Below are 26,667 nucleotides of genomic sequence, written 5' to 3'. Positions count from 1 at the left end.
TGTGTGTGTGTGCGTGTGTGTGTGTGTGTGTGTGTGTGTGTGTGTGTAGTATTCAGGGTTTTATCATGTCATCTGCAAATAGCAACAGTTTTACTTTCTTTTCAGTTTGTAAGTCTTTTATTTCTTTTTCTTACCTAATGGCTGTGGCCAGATAGTCCAATACTGTTTTGAATAAAACTGGGAATAGTGGCCATCCTTGCCTTTTTCCTAATCTTAGAGAAAAAGCTTGCAGGTTTTCTCTGCTGTGTATGATTTTCTATGGGTTTGTTATATATGGCCTTTATTAAGTTGATCTACCTTCTTTCTATATCCACTTTGTTGAGAGTTTTTATCATAATTGTAAATTGAGTTTTATCAAATGCTTTTTCTGCATCTATTGAGATGACCATGTCATTTTAATCTTTCAATTTTGGTTGTAAGGTTAGATTGCATATTTGAGACCTTTCTTGATTTTTTTTTTTTTTTTTTGAGAAACAGAGAGAGACAGCACAAGCAGGGGAGGGTCAGAGAGAGAGGGAGACACAGAATCTGAAGCAGGCTCCAGGCTCTGAGCTACCTGTCAGCACTGAGCCCGACGCGGGCTTGAACCCACCAACCGTGAGATCATGACCTGAGCCGAAGTCAGACGCTCAACCGACTGAGGCACCCAGGTGCCCTGACATTTCTTGATTCATGAGATAGATCTGAATTGCAGTATACTTCCCTCTTAGGACTGCCTCTGCTTCATCTCAAAGGGTTTGGACTGTCGTGTTTTCATTTTCATTGATTTCCATTATTTTCTTTTATTTCTTCTTTAATTTCCTGGTTAATCCATTCATTCTTTAGTAGGATGTTCTTCAACATCCATGTATTTGAGGGATTTCAAAATTTTTCTTGTGTTTGACTTCAACTTTCATAGGGTTATAGTCAGAAAATATGCATAGTATGCTTTTGATCTTTTTGTACTTTTGTTGAGGGCTGATTTGTGACTCAGTATGTGATCTATTCTGGAGAATGTTCCATGTACACTTGAGAAGAATGTGTGTTCTGCTGTTTTACGATGAAATGTTCTGAATATATGTTAATCCACCTGGTCCAGTGTGTCATTCAAAGCCATTTCCTTTTTTTTGTTTCCCTGTTGATTTTCTGCTTACATATCTGTTGTTCTAAGTGGGGTGTTAAAGTCCCCTACTGTTATTGTATTATTATCAATGAGTTTTTGTTTTTTATTAATTGATTTGTATATTTGGGTGCTTGCAAGTTGAGAGCATAAATATTTACAATTATTAGATCTTCTTGATGGATGGACCCCTGAATTATGATATAATGCCCTTTTTTATCTCTTGTTATAGTCTTTGTTTTAAAATCTAGTTTGTTTGATGTAAGTATGGCTACTCTGGCTTTCTTTTGACATCCATTATCATGATAGATGGTTCTCCATCCCCTTACTTTCAGTCTGAAGGTATCTTTAGGTCTAATATGAGTCTCTTGTAGTCAGCATATAGATGGATCTTTTTTATTTTATTTTAATTTTTTAATAGTTTATTGTCAAATTGGTTTCCGTATATTACCCAGTGCTCTTCCCCATAAGTGCCCTCCTCCATTACCACCACCTCCCGATGGATCCTTTTTAAAACCATTCGGATGACCTTTGTCTTTTGATTGGCACATTTAGTCCATTTCCATTCAGAGTAATTATTCAAAGATATGAATTTAGTGCCATTGTGTTACCTATAGAGTTGGTGTTTCTGGTGATGTTCTCTGGTACTTTCTAGTCTTTGTTGCTTTGGTCTTTTTAAAATGTAGTATGCCATGTTGATTCATTCTGGTATCTAATTTAGTTTTGCTTTCACCTTTTTGTTTTTTCCTTCTAACTTTGCATTTTTTTTCTAGTCCTCTACGTGTAAAGTTTATTTAAGATTTCTCTTGTTTCTTGAGGTAGGCCTGTATTAGTGTGAGCTTTCCTCTTACAATTGCTTTTGCAGTATCCCATCGATTTTGGTATGCCATATTTCTGTTTTCATTTGTGTCTAAGTTTTTATTTTTAATTTCTTTAATAACCCAGTAGTTTTTCAGTAACATATTCTTTAATCTCCACATATTTATAGTTTTTACAGTTTTAAATTGATTTTCAATTTTAGATTACTATGGTTGGAAAAGATGTTTGATATGATTTCAGTTTTCTTGAACTTGTTGAAATTTCTTTTGTGGTCTAACATATGATCTATCTTGAACAATATTCTATATGCTGCTTGGGACACATGTTTATTTTTCTGTTTTTGTATACAATAGTCTATAAATCTATAACTCTATTTGGTCTAATATGTTGCTTAAGGTCGGTGTTTCCTTATTGATTTTCTGTCTGGATGATCTATCTGTTGATGTAAGGCAGGTGTTAAAATCTCTTATTATTATTGTACTGCTGTCAATTTCTCCCTTTAGATCTGCTAATGTTTGTTTTATATATTTTGGTGTTCCTGTGTTATCATTATGTAATGCTCCCTTTGTCTTTTATTACATCCTTTGTTTTAAAGTTTATTTTATCTGAGTAGAAATATACCAGGTTTCTTTTCATTTCAATTTGCATGGAATATGTTTTTCCATCCCTTCATTTCGGTGTCTGTGTGCTTTATTTATAAAATGGATCTCTTGTAGTCAGTATATATGTGTGCCTTGTTTTTAGTTTGTGTGTTTGTTTTTGGTTTTTAATATATTTAACCGTTCTATGTCTTTTGATGAGAGAATTTAGCACATTTATATTTAAAGTAATTATTGATAGGTATGTACTTACTGCCATGTTGTTAATTGTTTTCTGGCTGCTTTTGTAGTTCCTCTCTATTCCTTTTTTTTCTTTTCTTTTCTTTCTTCTTTTCTGATTTGATGACTTTCTTCAGTATTATGTTTAGATTCCTTATTTTCTTTTATGTGTTCACTATAAATTTTTGCTCTGTGGATATCATGTAGTTCACATATATCATCCTGTGAATATAAAAGTATATTTTAAATTGATAATAACTTAAATCTGAACACTTTCCAAAACCACATTTTTACTCCCCCCACCACATTCTATGTTTTTGATATCACTTTTTATATTTTTCTATTTTATGTATCGCTTAACTAATTAATGTATTTTTAGTTAATTTTACTACTTTTGACTTTTAGTGCTTTAGTAGCTTTATAAGTGATTAATCCACTACCTTTACCAAATATTTACCTTTTCCAGTGAGATACCTTGATGTAATTTTCTTATTATTAATAGTGCCATTTCTTTTCAGGTTAAACAGGTTTCTATAATATTTACTGTATGTCCAGTTTAGTAGTGGTAAACACCTTTAGATTTTGCTTATCTGGTAATTCCATCTCTTCTTCAAATCTGAATGGTATCCTTATCATGTAGAGTATTCTCGGTTGGAAATATTTTCCTTTTAGCACTTAGAATATGTCATGCCATTCTCTTCTGGCTTGCCAAGTTTCTGCTGAGAAATCTGCCAATAACCTTATTGGGTTTCCCTTGTACATAACAATTTGTTTTTCTCTTGTTGCTTTTAAGATTCTTTCTGTGAGGGGTGCCTGAGTGGCTCAGTTGGTTAAGCGTCTGACTTGATTTTGACTCAGGTCATGATCTCATGGTTTCTGGCATCGAGTCCTGTGCCAAGGCCTGTGCCAGGCTCCATGCTGGGTGTGGAGCCTGCTTATGATTCTCCCTCTCTTTCCTTCCACCTCTTCCCCAGGCACACTCTCTCCTTCTCTTAAAAAAAAGTCTCCTTTTATCTTTAATTTTGACATGCTTTTTTCTTTTTTTTTCTTTTTCCAAGTTTTTTATTTAAATTCTAGTTAGTTAACATACAGCATAATATTAATTCTAGGGGTTGAATTTAGTGACTCATCAACCACATACAATATCCAGTGCTCATCACAACACACGTCCTTCTTAAAACCCATCACCTATTTATCCTGTCTTCCTGCCCACCTTCCATTCAGTAACCCTCAGTTTGTTCTCTATAGTTAAGAATATATTTCCTGATTTGCCTCCCTCCCCCATCCTCCATGTTCACTTGTGATCCAACAATTGCAGTACTAAGTATTTAGCAAAAGGATACATATGTCCTGATTCTAAGAGATATATGAACCCCAATGCTTATAACAGTATTATCAACAATAGCTAAATTATGGAAAGAACCCAAAAGCCCATCAACTGATTAATGCATAAAGAAAACAGAATATTACTTAACAATAAAAAAGAATGACATCTTGCCATTTGAAACAATGTGTATAGAGTGGAGAATATTATGCTAAGCAAAATAAGTCAGTCAGCAAAAGACAAATACCATATACTTCACTCATATGTGGAATTTAAGAAACTAAACAGATGAACATAACTTTTGACATTTTAATTATAATGTGTCTTGATGTAGCTCTCTTTGGGTTCATCTTATGTAAAACTCTTTGGGATTCCTGGACTTGGATATTTGCTTTTTTTCCCTCCTAGGTTGGGGATATTTTCAGCCATTATTTCTTCAAATAAGTTTTCTGCCCCTCTTGTCTCTCTCTTCTCCTTCTGGGACTCCAGTACTGTGAATGTTATTCCACTCGGTAGCCTAGATATCCCTTAAATTACCTTTAAAAAATTCTTTTTGTTTTCTGCTTTGTATGGGTGAATTCCAGTGCTTTATCTTACAGCTCAATAACCTTTTTTTTCTTTCCTGTTCTTTTTTTTTTTTTTACTTCATCTACTCTATTGATTCTCTCTAGTGTGTTTTTCATTCAGTGGTTTGTATTCTTCAGCTTTGTGACTTCTATTTAGTACTTATGCTTGCTGTCTCTTTGTTAATGTTCTTCTATGTTCATCTGTTATTTTCCTGAGGTTAGCAATCATCTTTATGTCTGTAACTTTGAATTCTTTATCAGGTAGAGTACTTCTCTCCATATCATTAAGGTCCTTTTCTGAGAATTTATCTTATTCTTTCATTTGGAACATATCTCTACACTTCCTCATTTTATTTGATTTTCTGTATTTTTTTCCTATGTATTAGGTGAAACAGCTTCCTCTCTCAGACTTGAAAGAGTGGCTTGGTGTAGATGATGATCTTTCTTTAACCTTTCTCCAGCTCTTGGTTGTCTTTGGAACCTTTGTGTTTGTCTGAATCACCTGATTTATTCCTGATATGTCCCCATTGCTGAGGGTGTACTAACACTTGTTAGTGATTCAAAGGAAGAAATCCCATGTAGCACCTATTTTTATTGCTGATTGGAAGCCAGACCCTCATGCAGCAGCTTTTAAAGTATGCACACATATACAATTCTGTTTGGCTACAACTGTAATCTCTGCGGGCCTGCAAACTAGATCTGGAGGCCTCCTCTGTGTGACAGTTGTGTGTAAGTTACTTTCTGGGAAGTGTTCTTGAGCTGTAGTTAGGTTAATGGGTGTGCAAAGATGACTTTTCCCTGCTTATATTTCCTGGGAGTGCCTCCTTAGTCTCTAGATGTGTGGAAAGTTTGAAGCCTATCCCTCAGACTGAAACTCCAGGCTAAGTAAATAGGCCTTTTTTACAGGAAGACTGGGCTTGTGTTTCAATCTGCTGTCTGCAGTGCCCTGGGTGTGGTGGCCTGCCAAGAACTGTCTTTCCAATTGTTACAGTCCCATGGAGCTCTGGAATGCTGGCCCCCTTGGCCACCAGGGCCAGGCAATCAAGGAATATCCCTTGTGTGGATTGCGTGTGCCTGCTGGCTTTAGCAAGGCAGCTGGAGAGTGTACGGGGTGGGGCATGCTTGCTGGCTTCTGAAAGGCAGGGGAATAATGTCTTGAATTCACCCTTCTGTGGGCTTTAGCAGTGCAGCAGGGAAGTGCCTTGATTGTACATGCACCAGTGTTAGGCTGAGAGCAAGAGAATACTGTGAGCTCTCATGTTGGCCAGCCCCCGCCAGGGGAGGAGGAGTGTTGCAGTTGGCTGCACCTGCAGACTTTAGCTGGGGAGCTGGAGAACTCTCTGACCTGCCCTAGTTAGGAGTAGGGGAGTGCTACAACTAGCCACACTCTCTGGTCTCAGCAAGTATTATGATTGCTTGTCTCATCTGTCCCAGCGAAGCAGCAGGAGGGTGCTCCATCCAAGTTCACCACCTGTGCTAGGAGGCTGTGTGAAGAGGGCAGCAATGGCATCCACCAGAGCTTCTCCCTCCTGGGACTGTCTCAACTGATTCAGCTCCTTTAGCCTCAAATCAGGAAGTGAATCTCTTTCTCATATAATCTAAGTGCTTTTCAAACTGCTATTTTTTCACTGACTCAGAATCAGCAAGACTGAATATAAGCCATCCACAAGGGGGAATTCAATTTCCTATAGCACTTTGGGACTTTCAGATATCAGCCCTATTTATTTTCTAGGCCAGATATCCTAGGGCTGTCTTTCTGGTACAGATCCCAGGAGTAGGGGTCCCCAGTGTGGGGCACCAACCCATTGCTCCTCTGAGAGAAATGCCTCTCGGGTGAGATTATTGTGTGTCCCTCTACCAGCAGTAGGTGTTTTTTTTTTTATGAGACTGTGTTTGCCTCTCCTACCCCTCTCAATGTGTTCCTTTTCTTCTTTGTTGTACAGAGAAGTTCATTTAGTTTTCAGATCTTTTTCAGAGGGAATGATACATTGATAGTTGTAGATTTGGTATATCTGTGGGAGGAGGCCAGTTCAGGATCTTTCTATGTTGCCATCATGGACCTCTTCCTCTAATTCCTTTTAAAAAACATAGTAAAAAGTATTTTTGGAAAGATTTTCAATACGTATTATTTGTTGTTTTCAGATTCTGTGGTCAGGGGAGAAGGACTTATAAATTATATCCAATATCATTCTTGAGAAGAGTCTGACATTTTTGTTTTGATATTTGAAAGGAAGGAAAATGGCACTTATTCTGTTTCAAATTATACTCTAACCTGTAGAGTAAGAATAGACAGAATTAGGGTAGACTTACCTAGTGCTAGCCATTCATCCTAGGAGAAGATAGGATGCAGAACATAGCCTAATATGTTACCAGCACCAATCTATGATGAAGCCTTTTTTAAAATTTTTAAAATACTTATTGATTTATTTTGAGAGTGGGAGAGGGGGAGGTGCAGAGACAGAGGGGACAGAATTCCAAGCAGGCTCTGCTCTAACAGGGGCTCAGATTCTGGAACTGTGAGATCATGACCTGACCTGAAATCAAGAGTCAGATGCTGAAGCGCTGAGCCACCCTGGTGTTCCTGATGAAGCCTCCTTTTCAGGCATGAGTCAGGCATCAGACTTCTCTGTCTCCCAGCTGTAGGAACACATTTCAGAGCCTCTAGTGGGTCCCTTGAAGGTGAAGTCCCACTAGGCTGGCAGTTAGAGGGAATATTTTTCACCTTATCCCTGGAGGGAGGTGAAATAGAGACTCAAAGCAGAGATCTATTAAAAAAAATTTTTTAAACAATCTTTTTTTCCCTACCATCTCTGCCCTCTCTTTGGCCCTAAGGATCCAGAATCCCAGAACCAGTTCTCAGTACCATTTTTTTATTCTCTGGGTATGTCTATTAAATACACGTCCATCTATATTTCCTTTCCGTTTTGCTATTCATTGGCAATATAATATTGTTTTCTCCTTTTCAAGCCCATACAAAAGCAGAAATACTACCAAAACAAGTGCAACATTTAGTGGACTAGAGACAAATGAGGACATATGTCTGTAGATTTCCTTTTTTTTTTTTTTCAGGACAATATACATCTAGTATGGTAGGGTCCCCTCCCTAAGGAAAGAAAAAACAAAACAAAGCAAAACAAAATAAAAACGTCAAGGCAACCTGGCTTTCTCACGTGTACTTGACAACATCCCTCATGATGAGACCACCTAATCAGACTGCATATTTGTGTATTACCATATATGGGAAAGAAAGAAATAGAAAATGTATGAAATACTTATGCTTTGTGATGTTCCAGGCTCAGTTCTATGGGTACAAACCCAATTGAGCAGTGCTTCAGGAATAAAGTTGCTTACTAGAAAGAAAAGCCTTGGTGTCATGACTCTCTGTGTGAAAATCCTGGTATACTAGGTCTAGGGCAAGGGGGAAAGAAGTGAATTAGACCTGAGAGAAGAGTAAACAAATGTGATTCCTCAAAGTAAGAGGGAACACAAGCATTTTCTACCCTAATGACCAGGGAGTGGAACAAAAGGGATGCTACCCAGCTGTCTTTGGTGTGGCTGTCCTCCTTATATTTCCTGGAGACAACAAATAGACCTGGATACTTGTGTCACTAAGCAGAGAAGAATGAGATATGTTGTATACTTTGGTGGGGATGAGGGTGTGAAGATAAGATTTGATTTAGTCCTTTGACCAAAATGGAATTCCAAAGGCCATGTTAGGAATTTCCCTATTAAATTGGGTAATGATGGAGATTCTCCACTGGTTAGCATGTACACAAATATAAATGCATTTAGCTTTTGGAAAAAAACAGAGAGGGTTTCAGGTACAGAAAAATGAGAACTGCCTATAGATAATAAAAATATTTAATGTGGGCCTCTACATGCATTAAAGATGTTAGGCTTCCTATAAAAAGTAATTGAAGTTAACTTTATTTTTAAAAATAACATGCCAGACAATTGTTTTATTATTTTGATGTTAACTGTAACAAATGACAGGAAAATTTTGACCACAGGTTTTTCTCAGGGACATGTCTCCAGGGCTCAGAGAAAACAGAACATCATTGACTTTCTCAGCACTTATTTATTGAGTGCCTGTGCTGATTAGTAAGCGTAACCCATAGTTTACGGTCTGTTGATGCTTGTTTTCACTCTTTATGGAAATGGTTCTCAAATTTTGGCACACATTAGAATTACTTAGAGAGTATGTTAAATCACAGATCAGTGGGCCCCATTTAAAGTTTCTGACTGAGAATATTTGGGGTGGGAACCAACAATCTGAGTTTCTGGTAAGTTTTAATGTGACATTGATGCTGCTGGTCTAGGGACTGCCCTTGGAGAACCATGGACTTATAGATTATAATTTAATGGGGAAAATGTACAAAATAATTGTTGCTGATGTCAAATTAAGGTTTTAGTACATGGACAATCATCTTTCATGACTTTAATGATGGTTATAATGAAGTTTGTAGTCATAACAATGGGAAAAAAAACAGCACAGAGTATGACAAAGCCTGATAAAGTGTTTTCCTCTCCTCCTATAGTCTGAGGAGTTTTTTTTAAAGCTTAAAGCAATTCACTGGAAGAAGTCTAAACAGTATCAGGCCCTAAGTGCTAAATAATGCACCAGTCCAAATAAGAGCTAAATGACTGCCAAGTTGAAAGCCAAGGTATCACTTATTTTTCTTGTGCAGCCTACCATTATTTCTAATTCTTATCAAATTTTTCATATATAAATAACTGCTTAAAGGAGATCCTGCCTATCTTGCAGTTTGGCCTGTTTTAATCATTTTGAAAGCGTGATCATTGACATGGTTTAAAAATTCACAGCTTTAGTTTTGTCTGGCCAAATAGTTTGATGAAGTTAGAATTTAGTCTAAAAGTCATGGATTGGCAAGAACAATGTGGTCTGTGAGACCAGATTGGAAGGTTTATACAATTTGGATAGAAATCTGTAGTGACTTTCAGAATTGGCATTGGAATTCTCTTATACTAATTTCTTTTCTTATCATCGATTATCCAGTCTCCAAATTTTCTCAAATATTCTTTGCAATAGTAGCTCACATTCAGCTCCCTTTGTACTTTTGTCTAGATCTTTACTTCTTCTTAAAAATTTTTTAGCTCATTTCACTGACTCCTCTTTGCCACAGTTTGAAATGCTTCCCTAGTACACCCTAGACCAATACAAACCTTCCCAACATAAACATTTCTGTCTACATTGGTTCCTTCTTCTCTGCCATTACAAATATGCACATCTCTCCTATTCAAAAGCAATTTATTATACCAATCTCTTCTTGTTGAATACTGAGGTTCTTAACCAATATTTTATACTTAGTATTATATCCTGCTCATTCTTTACTCAGTAAATATAAGCGATAGTAGCACATTTATGGATGGGAGAACATACACCTATTAAAATGATTGTTTAAATCTTGACCCAGAAAATGTTTGTATTGTTTTTGAATAAAAATATTTTTATTCTAGACTATTCATAACATATTTCTTAGGTACAAAAAGGTGTATCTGTCTAAAAAACATGGCAATGGTTAATGCTAGGTGGGTAAGACTGGAGAACATTTTATTTAAGTTGTAGTGTCTAGGTATTTTTGGATGTTTTATAATAAATATGCATTATCTGCACAATAAAAATGATAAAGTACAGAGAAAAATAAAATGAAAATATGCCTAGATGTGAAAGTGATTGATATTAGGAAGTTAGATTTTGAAATTTTTTCTGCTTTTGTATACTTCCAATTTTTTATTAGTATTAAATAATATTTAAATTTGGTATAAAAAGCATTTAATAGCATTAGTACTTAATAGTTAAAAAGAAATTTTTAACTGAGTATAGTTGACACATGTTACATTAGTTTCAGGTGTACAACATAGTGATTCAACCTTAATAGAATTGAATATTGACATTTAGTATTAAAGGGTTTCATATTAATGTTTAATTTAAAAATATGTTTATTTTATATTAGTATATGACAAACTATATATAATTCCAGCAACAACACTTTTCTAAAGCTTTGGAATTTGGCTTTTTCCTAGCCAAAATCCAAACTGCTAACCCTGGGAATCAAGTTCTTCCTAACTTAGGACATGTAGGTTACTGCCTTTCATTATCTAATGCTATATCTCCACAAGATTTCAGTGTTCTTATGTGCAATTCCCACTCTTGTCTGCTTTACTATTCCCCTGACTCCCCGACATTGCCTTTCTGCATGTTCACACACACCTTTCCTTCAAAGTCTAGGCCAAATGCTCTCTTCCGTGGACCTGCTCCGGTAAAACTCCAATATCTGAGTGCATTGGCAATTTTTTTTTCATCTTTAAAGCCCATTTACTCCTCCCTGTGTAATTCTTTTGCACATTTGGGATGGGGTATGGAGACATAGTAAATTAGTAAAACTAGTTAAACTACTAAGATCTATCCTCGCAAAACATGTGATCAGTTATTTATGGAGAGTAAAACAGATCTGGGTATGAATTCTGCCTTGGTAACTTGCTGGCTGTGTGTATTTAATATCTTTGTGCCTTGTTTTTCTTATTTGAAAAATTGAAGGAAGTGGTGTTAGTATGAAGCAATCATATAAAGAATACATTGTTAGAGTGCAGATTATCTGGTATAACATCAAATGCAGTGGCTTAGCTATAAAGATTGTTTCCCCACCAGGTGTCAGTCTTGGGGTGATGGCTGAAGGAGAAGCTCTGACCATTTCAATATAGGGCTTCCTTTGTGAAGACAGCTGCTCCAGTTGTTCCAGACAATAAAAAAAAGGGAAAGAAGCAGTGAGATCTAGGGTTGCATATTTCACTGGCAACAAAAAAAGAAAGCCTGACATATCTTTTAGCTAATTTTTCAGTTCTTCGTAATTTGGATATTTCTTCTGCTTCCACTGTTGGTTGGGCAGCTATCAAAAGAAAATAGAGAATTTTGGATGGCCATAGATCTTTCAATATCATTGGCTCTATACCTTTCTAGAAGTAGCTTTTTGGAATTATGTAATGTCCTCTACCAGTGACAGTGTATGGATATTACTGCATTTCCTCATGTGAAAATGTGCTATTGCCTGACAGCTCCAAGGGTCATGTAATATACGATGGTAAACAAAGAAGCATTTTGTGCATTCTTAGATCTTTACATTTTATTTTAAAACATAAAATTTCACATTGATTAATATCTATATTAAACAGAATGATGCATTAATTAAATGCCTTGTCATAACTGTTATAAGCTCTGTTAGAAAAATAAACATCTCACAACAAACTACAGTGTCAGCTCTTTAATAAATACATAAAACAGAAGTTAGTAGTCGATCAGAATTACATGAACAGTTTCATAGTATATTTTTTGAAATTATCATATTCTCCAATTTTGTGTCATTTAAGGCAGTTTAGCTTTATGTATAATTTAAAGCCAGAAATAATAAGAAATTTGTTTAGTGAGAATTTGTTTTTCTTAAGAGCTATTTTATATTCAAATATTTTATTTTAAAAATACACTCTATACTATCTTTTTTTACAAAGGTGGGAACTTGTTAAATGAAACAAATAAGGTTTTATTACTGATAATTTAAAAATATTTCAAATTTTTTTTGGCAGAGGTTTAAAAAACTTTAATGAAGTAGCTGGTAAATATAAAAGTTTTTAAAGTTGATTAAATATACACAAACTCAATTTCCATATTATGTGCAAATTTATATTTTCTTACAATTCAGATTAAAATATTTCATATTCAATATCCTTAATAAAATTTATTTACCACAAATTGTGTCATTCTGGAGAATTCTTATCTAAATCACATTTATCTGTGGTAAAGTGTAAAGTTAGTAAATGTTCTTTACACAAATCACACATTTTCCATCCTTGATAAGTGCAGGGTTTTTTTTAATATCGTTGGGTGAAATAATTTTAACTGAAGTAGGCCATAGAGGTTGGAAATCTGATTAAGAGTTAGCAGATGAATATAGATTTTATGCAAGAAAGTATGCAGGTAGATAAAAGAGTAGTGTTATCACTCTCAGGTGCTTCATAAACAGCTGCCAAGATAGCTGAACAATTGTTTTTTATATAATTCAAATAACTTAAATATGCAGTTTCACGACAGTCATTAAATGGGCTTGAAGGTAAATTTATCAGAGCCAAAGAAAAAATCAAACCAAAGAACAGAAATGAGAAAGAAGAATAAAATAGTAGGAGAATGTGAGGGGAAAGTTTTTTTTTCCTACAGTACTGATTGGTTGTATCTTATTTTTTTATCATTGACATAAGACATACAAGATGCTACAAAATCTAATTACAATGGTTTCGTATATTTTCCAGTTAATTCTGTTTAAAACTGAGATGATCATATGAAAGTATCCCTTAGAAAGGAATAGAGAGATTAAAAATTTGTTGGAAAAGTTGGGAGAAATCCATCCATTCTTGTTACTTAAGTTAGGAATGCTGAAATTGTAGCCAGTAGCATAAAGTATAAATAGGAAGATGAAAGAGCTTTTACAACCTAAAGGTCTGCAGGATCTGTGCTCATAATCATAGAGGCTCCATGATCAATTGTATGAAACTCAGTTGTACTGGAAATTGGCTTCATATGTTACCATAAATGGCTTCTCAAATATTTATAAGAAAAGGAATATACCTATCCCCATGAACATTTAAAGATGAATTAGTGTAATATTTATTCAAGAACACTTTAAACACTGCATCTAAGATGCCAATGATTGCAAGATATAATCACAATTTTAGAGATGCAAATTGAAAAAGTAATTCATTAGAATCAATGAAATATGAATATGTATAATCGGTTACCCATAAAAATTGTCATAGAGTAATTACAAAAGAAAAAAGGAAATGATCTGAAAGAATGCTAGTTCTCTACTTCTCTGGAAATATATCTCAGTTTGCATTGCATGAATTGGAGTTCTTAAGGTCAATATAAATAAGGATACTTGTAAATTAAATGTTGAGAGTATATAACAGATTACAATGTGCACATGATTGAACTCCCAACTAGTTATATTTCACTTAATACTTTTATTAAAAGATATAGATGTCAAATCCTTTAGACCTGAAAAAAGCTCAAACAGTTGTGAAAATTTTAAATTCTTAGTTTTAATGGCTGTGTCTTGGTTTAGGTGCATAATGAATTTTGAAATCAGCAAGAGATGTTTGGAAATGGAGAACTTCATTATATCATTAAATTCAGTCATTTTTCACAATTACCCTTATTGAGCTTGGAGTTTTAGGCAATCTCTTAGGAAGAGTAAGTAGGAAAACTAGGAGTAAGGAAAGGAAGGAAAAAGTCATTGAGTCTAACTTACAATACCAGGTACCAGAAGGAACATAATTCTATGGAGAAAAATTCTCATAGTTTATCATAATCATATTTCAGTGTCTCATGGATACCTATTGTCAGACACAAGGATATGGTTAGTGGAATTAAGTAAATATTTTTTTAATTTTGAATTTATTCTTTTGTGAAGTTTGCATCTTTTACATCCACTAATTTTGAGTTTTGAAAAATCTGCCTCCAAAGAAATCTATTCTGTTAACTTTAGATTTTCTTTTTATCCTTATGAATCAAAGCTGTATTGAAGATTCAGTACATAATCAGATTTTTGGTGAATTTTTGACTCTGTCAAAGAATGTCTATGACTTCATATATATTAATAAGTTTCAAAAAAAGATTTCAAATGTTTATAAATCCATGTACACTGTGGTATAAAGATGTCCCCAGAGAAAATGCATACAGTTATATTGTAGTGTATATATGGCACATTTCTAAATCATTACATACCATAGGGCACAAAAATGCTATCGTACCAGAAGTGTTGTTCAAGTTCTTTGTTAATTATTTAAAATTTCATAACTTGTTTAATATCACGAATATCAAAAGGCTCCTTGATCATATTAGTTGAAACTAGGCTCTATTTACATAAATTATTTAATCTAAGCATACCCTGTTTTCCCTTACCTTTTAATTAATTGTAACTAGTCAAATATTAATTCTCTTCTCATAAGCCATTTTATAGGAAAATATCCATTATTCAAGTAAAATATAAGCTCTAAACTCTTTAAGAATTAGGTCTTTAAGTAAAAAAAGAAAGCACAAGACATCACAAGCATAACTACAATCATCATCAAGCATTGAACTGCCTATCAGGAAGTTTGTCTTTTCCTATGATTACGGCCTTGATCCATTATATTAGTGCAAACTAGTGAGAGCATAAAAATATAAACCCTTGGTTTTTAAGGGTTTAACTTTATTATGCTCCTTTGGGTAACTCATTCCACATGGAGATTAATTTATGAATATTATAATGTTTGCTTTTAAAATTGTCAGCATTTTAATGAGTGGAAATTGCCATTTTGCCTTTTGGGGAGCTATCATGTATCCATATTTTTTCTTTTTAAAATTGATGCTATGTGTGACAGGCAGACTGCAAAATATGATTTTAATGTTATCCTTCGTGATCAAAGGTATCTTACATAAGTGAGTCACAGTACTGAATTATGTCAATTTCCCCAATTTTATTTGGAGAAGGAAATACAGTTTAACTTAGCATCATAAGTGTGTGGCTAGCGGGGACAATTAAAGGAACTGCTGTGTTTGCTCCAGAACACTTATTTTGTGTTTTAAAATCCTCTTTGGGGTAAAATATGGGGTGGGAGTTAGTCTCATTACAATGCAAATATCTGGCATTTCTTCAAGTGCTGGAAGATAGCAAATTTGGGAAGTTAATCATAAGAAATCGTTTTAAATAAATTCCTTTGTTCTCATAGTCAAAGCTCTGTACTACACACAAGACTATTGGACTTCTAGCCAATGAAATCAGACCAAATAGGTCTGTAGGGGTATGGTAATTGTGAAGAAGTTTCCATTGGGGAAGATAAAAGCTCATGGCCTCTGTGTCTAGCTCACAGGCTAAGCACCACACAACTCACAGGGTGTGATGTGAATAGACTTCCCTGTACTTAGATCATGCTTCATTCTCTTAGAAGCTGATTAGCAGAAAAGACTAAAAGCCAGTCATGGAATTCAGTTTGAATTACTCTTTCTGCTTTGCTTTGAAATTTTCTCATGCTTATATACTGAAGACTTTAGTAAATCACATTTAAAAATACTTGCCAATCAAATATTTTAAAGATTCAAGAGGTAGCATGATACTGTGCAACAAACACTAGCCTGGCAATAAGAAGACAGAAGTTCTCTTCAAGCCACTTAATCACTTGGGTGTTTTTAAAGAAATCATTTAAACTTTGTGAGCCTCAGTTCCTTGACTAAGCTAAGAGAATGGATTAGCTTACTTCTAAGATATTGTCTATCCTCCTCCCATTGTATACATTTAAAATTGTGGTGAGTAGGGTTGAGGTGATTCAGGGACAGAATTCCTTAGGCTGCACTGAAGTGCAAAATTAATAGAGCTTACTATAGCTTTTAGTTTGAAAACTGCTTATATCTACTTGGAGTTAATTTCTGAGAGAGTGCACTAAAAAGTGTGGTACTTTGCTTGAGGCAGGGCTTCTAAATACCTTGTGAACTTCAACCTGATGATTAGACAGATGAAATGGTGGAACATCCAGTTTATCAGGTAAGAAGATATAAAACTCCACGTCTGCACACAATAAACCTGTTCAGACTTTCATGTGACTTTACAGTGTCCCTTATTAAACATTCAGCTTTTAAAACCAGTATTCTAATAAAGTGACATGGTATTATTAGGTTTTTATGGCAGTAGTAACTTAGCACTTATTTAATCCAGTCATCTGTGACATATATAAACTTATCCTGTAAGACAGAAAAAACATAAAGGCAAAGAGGAGAGAATGTTGGGATTAGTCTCTTATAAAAAGCAGAAAACATAAACACATGCATAATACTACACAGTTTCCAAAGCAGTATCCCTCAAGACTAAGGTTTAATCTATTAACCTCTTGAATGAGTTAAACACTAACCATTTATTCATCTAGACGGTCTTGTCTAGTCACTGCCAATTATAGAAATATTTGGCACAGTATTATAACTGCCTGTTATTTTTTTCATCCACATGTGCGGTGCTAGGATTACTGTACCCTTGTAGTGACACAGTGCCCAAACTATCTCACAGCATTGCCTCTCTCTGGGAAACATGGGAATGGTAGGTACCTGTAAAGTGTAATCAGTGCTCTTCAGATGATCTACATTCTATGCTGATCTAAATAAGTTATATATTACAGTAAAGTGCTACAATGACACTAGTCTCAAACAGTAGTAAGACACATTTTTCTCTGAAAAATTCAGCAGCGATGTGAGTCACATGATGATGAGGATGCTTGTCAGTCTTCATTCAAGTGGACAGCCAGCAACCAGCATGATCTAGAACAGTTTGTCTCCTCCTGTGACTTCTAAAAGTATATTTTCTAGGAGCAATTATTAAAAATCCAGTTTCCCATAAAGTACTGTTTATCTCTTTAGAAGTTGCACCTGAAAGTTTCATGAGCATTTAATTTGCTGATATCCATTTTTATTTCTTCAGGTTTCTCACGCCGGTAGGTTACTGCTCTTGTGCAAACGCTTTGCAGAATCAACTTGTCCTTGATGGAGAAAAAAATACTATCATTAATTAACAGCCTAAATATTGGAAGCAGACAATGACATACTGATAGTAATTCTTTTTTAGAATTCACTGACCTTTTTTGAGGCTGACACCCTGTAATCTGCCGAGGACTTAATTTTATTACTATTCCATTGTAGTATCACCTGTCTAATGATAAGGACTTTAAGCAACCCAATCAAGAATGTAACTATGAAGATGATGAAAAATATTCTTAAATAGCTTGGGCTAGAGACACATTCTGTAATGAAGCAAACAAATAAATGCATTAAAACTAGAATGAGTAAATCAAAGGATTCTAACAAGCAAACAGTGTTCTCCATCTCAGTTAATAGGACCAGGGATATTTTCAAATCAATATTTTCAAAACAGTAGAATGTCATTACTATTGATTCAAAAATAAGCTCCATAATTTTTTTAGTACACATTATTAAAATATTTCTAGGAGACATTCTTTAATTGTATTAATTGGAATGTGTCCAAATCCTTTAAACAAATAAAACTTTATCTGTGGTAGAGAAGGGACAGTTTTTATGGTGTGTACTGTTGATCACAAGTGGGAATGATTTAAAAATCATTTAACAGCTCTGTGTCTTAGCATATATTTCTCTGGTTATGCTTGTTCTTCATTTGTTGCACATCAGTAATGGAAAGTAAACAACGGAGAAGCTAAAAGCAGTACTACTGTGATAGATGAATAACTATTTCCTTTGAAACTGTGGTGTAAATTTCCATTATTATTACAAGTAGCTTCTCCAGGGAATAGGAGTGTCCAACTTGGGACAATATGGAAACCTCTTTCCTTAATTTTTATTAACTTGGCTTTTACTTGTCCGTTAACCAAATCTGTCATATTTTGCTTCTAACTACTCCACTGTGTATTTTTTTCAAGAACAAATAATTACTAGCTGGTGAAGGAAATGCTGCATTAAGAGGAGGAACATACTAGGTCTCTGTTTTAGTACCAAACCTTTGGCAAATTCTAGTTGGAAAGTCTACAGGTTCTGTGGATGCCAGAAGTATTATCCTAATCTAAGGAAAACATTGCACAATATGTCAGTCTTCCACAGAACTCACCAGCTGCCTCAGATTCACAAAATTACCTCCTGGCTTAAAGAGGCAAGTATTTTCTACCAATTCTCCAGACTTTGGGGACTTTGCCTAAATGCCTGAAGGTCTCCCTGAGAGGGCCTTTTGGGAGGGACCTGCCAAGTGATAGAAGAATGATCACCCAAATATAGATAATTTCTGTCTGAGTTCCCAAGGGATGACCAAGCATGCTTTTGAATAAACCAGGAGCTAAGGAAGAATGTAAGGGTTTCTCTCCAAGTCAGAACACTTCGAGCCCAGTTTTCTTTTGGTCACTGACAAGGTTTCTTGAAAGAAAGGGTGAAGGGAGTCCAGAGGGCCACTAATTGGAATAGAAACACCAAATGAAAGTGCAAGTCTCCCTTTGTTACTGCTCTCACACACAGAATCCAAGATACTCTGTTCAAAAGTGGTGCCCTTGGAGTCTTCCAGAGTGACCTTCAGGTCTATGACATGCATGCCTTCATCCCAACAGCTTGTCACTTCCTCTGGCTGATTTAGAACTAGTCAGTCAGCTAAAGCAGATCCTTAAAGGGGACACGTGGCTTGATCCTGCTTATTGGCTTCTTGCCTAGGAGGAGCTTAGCCAAAAGACTAAAGCAACACCCTTTAAGTGTGATTGAGTGGATAGATAATAGGGGAGGCTAACAAATGAATGTCCTTTTCCTCTCCTTCCACCATAGTTGTGAAAGGGAGGGGAGCCCTCTAGCTACTGTTATATTTTACAAATATTTCTAATGGGTTAGGATAGAGGACATTTTCAAGGCTCAAATCTGTATGCATTTTAAAACATCATCTTGGATAGCCAAACGTGTAGCCTGGGCCATGACTCTAATCTTGGTTTAGGTCAAGCAAGGGCTTTTCCTAAGGAGCTTTAAGGGAATACTTTTGTAACCACACTTAGATCAGAGTAGGTTTGCTTACTTAACATAATAAATGACATGTTGACAGTAAGGGCTCTATTTATTAGAAAAGGCACTTGGCTTTCTGGAGTGATTGCTGCAGCCCCAGCTGGCAGCACATGGGCTCTTTGCAAAGCCAAATTCAGTATGGACTAAGATCAGTGTGGACACGAGGGAAGAAGGAAACAAAACCGGAGAAAGCTTATTCTTCAGTGCAGGCTCTGTAAGAGCTTGAATTCTTTTTATAGGTTGGAGGAGAGACTAGAAATAATAGTAGCAGTAGAAATTCTTTCAAAGAAGACATAGCTTGAAGCTTAATTTCTAATTCATGTGTACTTTAACACCTTAACACCTGAGCAAAGTGAGACACTGGCTTTTGGGTTCTAATGAATTTTATCTTAAAGTGGTCTTTGAACACAGTTTTCACATTTTTCTCCCATTTGTGTGTCTTCTTTTAATTTAAATATTTCTATCATGTTCAACGGCTCATTTACTCTCATATAACTTTGAGGTTGGTATTATTATCTCCATTACAGATGAGGAAACTGAGTTCCAGTGAAATTTTGTAAGAGGGCTGGTATTATCTATTAAACATGCTTTCAGCTTAAAAGTTTTCATGCCTTTTCCATTATGCTGCCTTTATAATCATTTACCCCTAAATTAGATTTATATCAGAATGAAAAATAACAGAAAAAGATGGTCCTTTTTAGGTTACATATTTTGCAAAAGCAGATCATTGTTACTTAGAATTTTTGGCTTCACTGAAACATAAAAGTAAGTTTTGGTTTTACACGAGGAAGGTTGTAACTGGAAGTAAGTTGGATTATGAAAGAGAAGTATGCTCCATGGAGTTTATCTCTAAGGATGAAATGGACTCTACATAGGAAATTTTCCATTCTTGGCTCACCAAGGCCTCTATAGACACTCTGCTTGCTGTACTTCTTTGGCGGGGGGGGGGGGGGGGGCAGAATCGAAATTTAGCTTGATAATTGAGATGGGAGTCTACTCATCTAGCCAAACCATGGCAAATATACTTAGCTGCTTTTTATAAAGTACTATCTCTGGAAGGCTGAAAACACTGTAGCAGTTTTTCCTTTCTTTAGGATGATTGATTATGGGCTCTTTTGGGAACTATGATTCTTTACAGATACTCTTCAGTGCTTTCATTTACTATTAAGCTTTGGTTTACCTGATGTTTGGTCTATATAGTGCTGTTCCGTGAGAGCACATGAAGTTTTACAATGATCAAATATAGCTTGAGACAGATTGTGAGGGTGAAGACATTGCACACAGTTCCTGTAAGGACAAACAGAAATGAAACATTTAATCTTGAAAAGGTTGTAGCCCATAATATTTTTTGCAAGACATAAAATATCAAAATAGAGTACTGTTTTAGGATAGTAGTCCTGCAAAACTGGAAAAGAAAGCCATGATATTTATTTGTAATATTGGCTGATTTTAATACCATGCAAAATTATATTCTAACTACTAAAAACATTTTAATAATCTGTATAGTCAAAATAACGATTTTTTTGTATTGATAGGAAAATACCTAGGAAATGCATAAGAAACTTCTATCACAAATAAAACTAGCAAAAATATTTTAGAAGATAAATGGTATACTACTAGAAAAGTTTAGCAATGAATACATAGTTCAAGTTTCAGTTGAGGTCATTAGGAATAACTCCTTCATCATACTTAAGTACTGCATTTCCAAGACAGTTACATAAATTACTATGTATAATTTTAAAAATTTTACTTGAGCTATCATCTGAGAAAGTCAGTGTCTTAATATTTTTGAATAAAACAAATTAGAAGGCACAGAGCAGGCTCGAATTGTTATGGGAAAATTAGTTACTGTCGCAAAACAATAATGTCACTTTCACTTCACATGTCACTTGTTACTTATACATCACTTATTTCCAGTGGTGCTTCATAGCCACTATCATTCTTTAATTTTAGAATAATTTTAAAAACTGAAAAAATTTTTAAAAACCCAATAATAATAGCTAACATGTATTCTAGAATTATTACGTACCAAGTAAAAAGGTTGGTTTTTTTTTCACAAGAATCATCTAACTTAATTCTGTCACAGACCTATTGCAAAGTATTATTATAATCCTCACTTTCAATATCAAGAAACTGAGGCACAGAGAATTTCAATAACCTACCCTAGATCAAACAGCTAACTGACAGTAAATTGCAGAGTAGGCAGCCTTTAATCATCATGTTGCACACCTTAAACATTGTGTAAACAAGGCTATCTGTCAGCTATATCTCAATAAAGCTGGGTTAAAAACAATGAGCCCTTATGAATACGAAAGCTTATTCTTCAAAACTACAAGCCCACTTCAACAAAGCTAAAGCAGGGGCACCTGGGTGACGCATTCGGTTAAGCCTCCTGCTCTTGGTTTTGGCTCGGGTCATGATCTCATGTTTCATGAGATCAAGCCCCATGTTGGGATAGCCTTCACTGATAGCCTGGAGCCCTCTTGAGATTCTCTCTCTCTCTCTCTCTCTCTCTCTCTGTCAAAATAAATAAGTAAACATTTAAAAAAATGTAAAGCAGTGAATGCCTAGATCAATTCTAATGCTTTTGCCGATATCTAGTGGCCAAAAGTTAGAATCTAAATTTTCTAAATCCTAAAGTCCCTATTCAGTTCTTTTTTTTTTTTTCCTTAGCACAATAACAATTTATCTGGTAGAGAAGATCCAGCAACTTCTAAGATTAAGGAAGGCAACATAAAAAAGGATAAACTTTTTTATGAAGGACTGCTTCATGTATGTTTGGAGTTGGAGAACACATACCAGTTTTCACTGCAGGCTGTGTGACATGTGGGGCAGTGTTCACAGAAGCGGCCGATGCTCCTGGGATCAGTGCACTGACACCTGCCACATACACATGTGCCTCTTCCGCTACACACTTGGCCCTTTGGATTGACACAGTGCTGGGCTGATGCTGATGGGCACTGGCATCGATCCCCTTCCCAGCCACTGAAGCACTGGCATCTGCCTGCTTCACACTCTCCATGCCCTGCAACAGACACTCCAGGACCTAAGTTATTGGTGCCACTGACTTTATGCAGTGTTTCCAAACATGAATTCCCCTCCCATATCCATGGAAACACACTGACAGTCAATTGAATGGAAACAGCATCATTTTCTATTCATCTGACATAAACAATGAGAGGTTTTAGGAGTGTCTATTTTCAAAGCTGTTCCGTTGTAGATAAACCCGATGATGCTAATCTCTTATGGGGACAATTGTGATATGTGTCCTGCTGCAGTGGCTGCCTGACTACCTGAAGGTCACTGTGCATTCAGTTTTAAATTAAAAAAACACAAATATTAAAAAAAGCTACAAAGGCTGAAATAATTTTCGGTCTTGAAATCCAAAAAATGAGGGTTTTTTATTAATAGCTTCCATAACTATTCTCTTAGTTTCTCTTATTGCTAAAGGCCTGGGACACTTTTGCAGCTCTGTAAGGCAAACCCTTCTAGTGCTTCAGCTCTGTTAGTGCTGTGTTTAAAGATCAGATCTCTGGTGGAGTTGAACTGATCCCTTCATATCTTCAGGACATATTTAGCAGGTTAGAGAGGCATGTCCTAAAGTATGCTGTGAGTTGTTATTAGGTGGTAAATGAGAGAAAGCAAGGTGGAGTGTGGGTGTGTGTGTGCGTGTATGCACATGCACACTTGTGTGTTGGGGTTGAGGGCATGTATGAAGACAAGTAAGTTGAGGAGAACCATTGTTTATATGTAGTTAAATGGATTTTAGAATTAAGGAAGCATCCAAAATTTAAAATGCCCATGTGAATTAGAAATCCTCAAGAGTGAGTGCATATTACAGGGTTATATAGTGTTTCTCGAGCTTATTTGGCCACAGACTCTTCTTTCCTTTCTTCTTTTGCTTCCTGGCTTCCTTCTTCCCTCCTTCCCTCTCTCTCCCTGTTGCAAGCAACTAACAGGGTAACTGTTCCATAGAGTCTACTGTTGGATCAACTCAGTTGCTAAATGTAAAACTAATGAGGTCCAGGCCAAACAAATGCCAGCCAGACCCTGTTCCCTATATGTAGGCTGCACGCCTAATCCTAGCCAGCTGACCTGTGAACATATGTTTTTATTCTCAAAGGCAACTAGTGAAGAAAATGTTTGTCAGCCTACAGTTTGCACTTATAACTTATACACACATAATTCAAAGCAGATTTTCAACTGCCTGTGGGCCGCTAAAATAGTCATAAAGAACAGCTAGTACATTGATTTTTGATAGTTTATTATAAAGAGAGACTGGAATTCCTAGTGTATTTCAAGCTTCTATCCCAATAGCTGTGGTATATCAGAATTCTTCCTCTCCCATGTTCCAAATAGGATTAGTTCTAAATATTAGAAAATAATTGCTGCTTTGTTCTTGACTTATTTATAGTCCATTCTACCAATGATACTACGTATAGCAGGATCCATGTTTGTGATATAAAAGGCAATTTTCCATTGCATATTTATGTGCTATATGGCAAATTTATAGCTTACACAAGAAGAGACTTGTTACTTTCTATATGGTTATGACAATGAAATATTTCAGTTCATTAATAATTTACTTAATATTTGCTTACCAAAATGCAAAAATTTTTTAAATGGTGCTGTGACAATAAGTGGATTTAGCACACTGTCACAGAAAAATTAATTTCTTTGAAAGCAGTACTTTGTATTAAATTTCAGACATTGCACAGATTTTCTAGAATCTAACCTCTAGATGGCAGTAAACTGAATTAGCCAGAAAGTACTTTTGATCTTTTTATTATAAATTATTTCATTTTTAAACGTGGTCTGGGTGTGGCCTCTGGTACTGATACTCTCTAGCTTACTTACAAAACCAGTATTTTCTTGAAGAATGCTTTCCTTTGATAATTCTGTTGCTTGCATTGTTCCAAAAATAAACTGGAGAGGTTTAAATTATTACAAATCTATAATACCATCTATAATAATGCATTAAGAAGTTTCCAATGAATGGAAACTGTATTTTTAAAGCTCACTATCCTCTGAGCAAGCTAGAGGGAGTGACCACTTATGAGAATAAATTAGGTCTTTTCTAGAAGAATACTCTTGATTGTAGACAACCTGCCAGACATCAGCAGAAATTTCCTTTTCTGGTATTTAGCTTTATAAAATCAAGGCATATGTGAGAATAAAACTTAATTTTTGGTTTTTATTTTCAAGTATTTCCTATACAAAATAATTTAAAATATAAATATCAGAATCCTGTGCCATAAATGTGTTGCCATTTTCTAATTTCATAGACTTTGAAACTTTAAATATTAAATTCAGATTCAGGGTTGGTAATTATAAAGATGTGACTTAAAGATACCTTGACATATATGTCAGTTTAATAGTAACTAGCAAAAACTCCATGTATGTATTTATTGATACTTACCAGCACACAGATTTCCATGGTGATAGGGACAAGAAAAGTCATCCTTTTCACAATATTTTCCATATACTTTTCCAAGCTTAATTTTGTGACATAAACATTTCCCACAAACACAAACTCCTCGGCCACTGCAAACAGGTTGATCTTTATGTGACTTGCAACTCTCAGAAGGAAATTGATCTTCATCAAAATGACATTTGTTCTCATTACATTGGAAACATTTGGCATCTAGAAAATTTTCATCTATACACTTTCGTTTAGGTCCTCTGCTGTCATCACACTGACAGCTGCAGTTTCTATGTATGTGAATTTTAGTGGTTTCATTGAAACCAATAGGCTTGATGATTGCATAGCTTTTTCCTCCTGTGACATCACATTTTTTCATTATAACTGTTACATTGAAAAGAACCTAAATGGGGGGGGGGAAGGGAAGAAAATATATTTATATGTCTTGGTTATTTTTATCACCACTATTATATGTGTGAATGAGATTTTGAATCAATAATACACCATCTTATAGAAATTTATAACACCTGTAAATTACACATGCATTATTTCATATATAGATGTAATATCCCTTTTTCATTTCATTTATTTCCTAATTAATGAACTAGAGAGTTAAAGAAGGAATGACTGCTACTTGTCTATATTGTACTATTAAATGGACATGGGTGCAATGATTAATTGATGTTCTGTATTGATTATTTAGCAAACTTGAGAGAGAATAGACCATTTTATGAATTACATCCTTAAAATGTGGGGTTAATGAATATTTGGCACAAGGGATAGATCAAATAAGCCAAAGGACTACTGCACTACTGGTTTAAACCTTGAGATAGGATGTTCAGATGAACAATTTTAATTTTTGTTCCGTCTTCTAAGGGCCCAAGTAAACTTTCAGGGTTAAATTTTAGTTTATATATGGTGTTAATGAAGGAAAACATGAAGCTTTCTCTGATGCTACTTAAGGGAAAAAGATTTAGGACTCTCTCAGATCTTCAGATCTCAATACAAGGTCCTACATCTCAGTGGAGATGTGAGCCTATAGCTAAAAATCTCGGTTGGCAGGAGTTTATTTCCCTTGTGAAACAATGGTGCTGCCAAGTTTTTCCTCTCTCTCTTCTTTCCTTTTAGCACAACATGATTGGTTTAGTGTGCCTTTTTGGATTTGTTAGCCTACCTTATAATTTTCAGGTACTTTGAAAAATAAGCTTGTATATATTTTTTTCCATCTTAGATTAAGATTGATTACAACTTAAAAATAATTTCTGGTAGGCTTTTTTGTTGTGTGGGGATATATCTGTATATATAAATCCACTTTGACCAAAAAGCCTAGCACGCACGCGTGCGTGCACACACATACACACACACACACACACATACACACACACAAGATATGAAGGATCTAAGTTTAGGCTTTTATATTACATATACGCATCAGAAATTCAAATCAGTTTCATAATATTAAAATTAATGCAGTTGGTTTGTACTTGAAATGTTTTTTATCTTTAAGAATGTTAAGGATTAACAGATGTGTAAGATAATGTGGTCATTGCCAATATTAATAAAGCAAAACTTGGGGTTTATTTAATTAAGAGGTCATACCACTCTTCCTGAGAGTCAAACTGTTTATATATGTTTCACTTAGTTGAAAGTGAGAGTGAAAAAAGAATTACAGACAAAGTAAAAGAAAAAAAAGTAAGAAGGAAAATCATTCTGCCAAAACTGATTTTGAAAGAAAGAACTATATCCAAAAAGCTAACCCCTTCTCAGAAACTTTTGCTAGCACAAAGTTTTTCTATATCTAATGAAAATCAAATATATATATAATATATGAAACTTATATGTTACAAATATATATTTTTCATATAATGTCTTTTGAACAAAATTCAAGAAGTGATTATGCAGGGACCTACAGAATTAGAAACTAGCCAAATTAATTTCAAGTAGCCAGCTTATTGGAGCAACCGTATAACATACTTGTAAGCTTCCCAAGAGGGAAAAATACTGCATGACATTAAAATAATAACATCAT

The 26,667-nt window shown here is 35.0% G+C and overlaps 1 protein-coding gene across 2 annotated transcripts in view; it reads right to left on the bottom strand.

The window, feature by feature from the left end:
• Positions 1 to 13,718: 13,718 nt before the first annotated feature.
• The window catches only part of ITGB8 (integrin subunit beta 8), an 83,300-nt gene continuing 70,351 nt past the window's right edge, over positions 13,719 to 26,667 (bottom strand). The window contains exons 10-14 of one of the 2 annotated variants that reach the window (XM_029929805.1): positions 24,636 to 25,041; positions 22,016 to 22,253; positions 20,397 to 20,503; positions 17,294 to 17,457; positions 13,719 to 17,196 (exon numbers count right to left, since the gene is read on the bottom strand). In XM_029929805.1, coding sequence (XP_029785665.1) covers positions 17,074 to 17,196; positions 17,294 to 17,457; positions 20,397 to 20,503; positions 22,016 to 22,253; positions 24,636 to 25,041 — 1,038 coding nt within the window. In that variant the 3' untranslated portion in view covers positions 13,719 to 17,073. The remainder of the gene's footprint in view (positions 17,197 to 17,293; positions 17,458 to 20,396; positions 20,504 to 22,015; positions 22,254 to 24,635; positions 25,042 to 26,667) is intronic. The other variant, XM_029929813.1, reaches the window with a different exon arrangement.

The sequence above is a fragment of the Suricata suricatta genome, chromosome 2 (genome assembly GCF_006229205.1).
Source record: "Suricata suricatta isolate VVHF042 chromosome 2, meerkat_22Aug2017_6uvM2_HiC, whole genome shotgun sequence".
NCBI classification, from domain to species: domain Eukaryota; kingdom Metazoa; phylum Chordata; class Mammalia; order Carnivora; family Herpestidae; genus Suricata; species Suricata suricatta.
The sequence above is the reverse complement of the archived record's forward strand: the minus strand, read 5'-3'. Positions and strand labels throughout refer to the sequence as shown.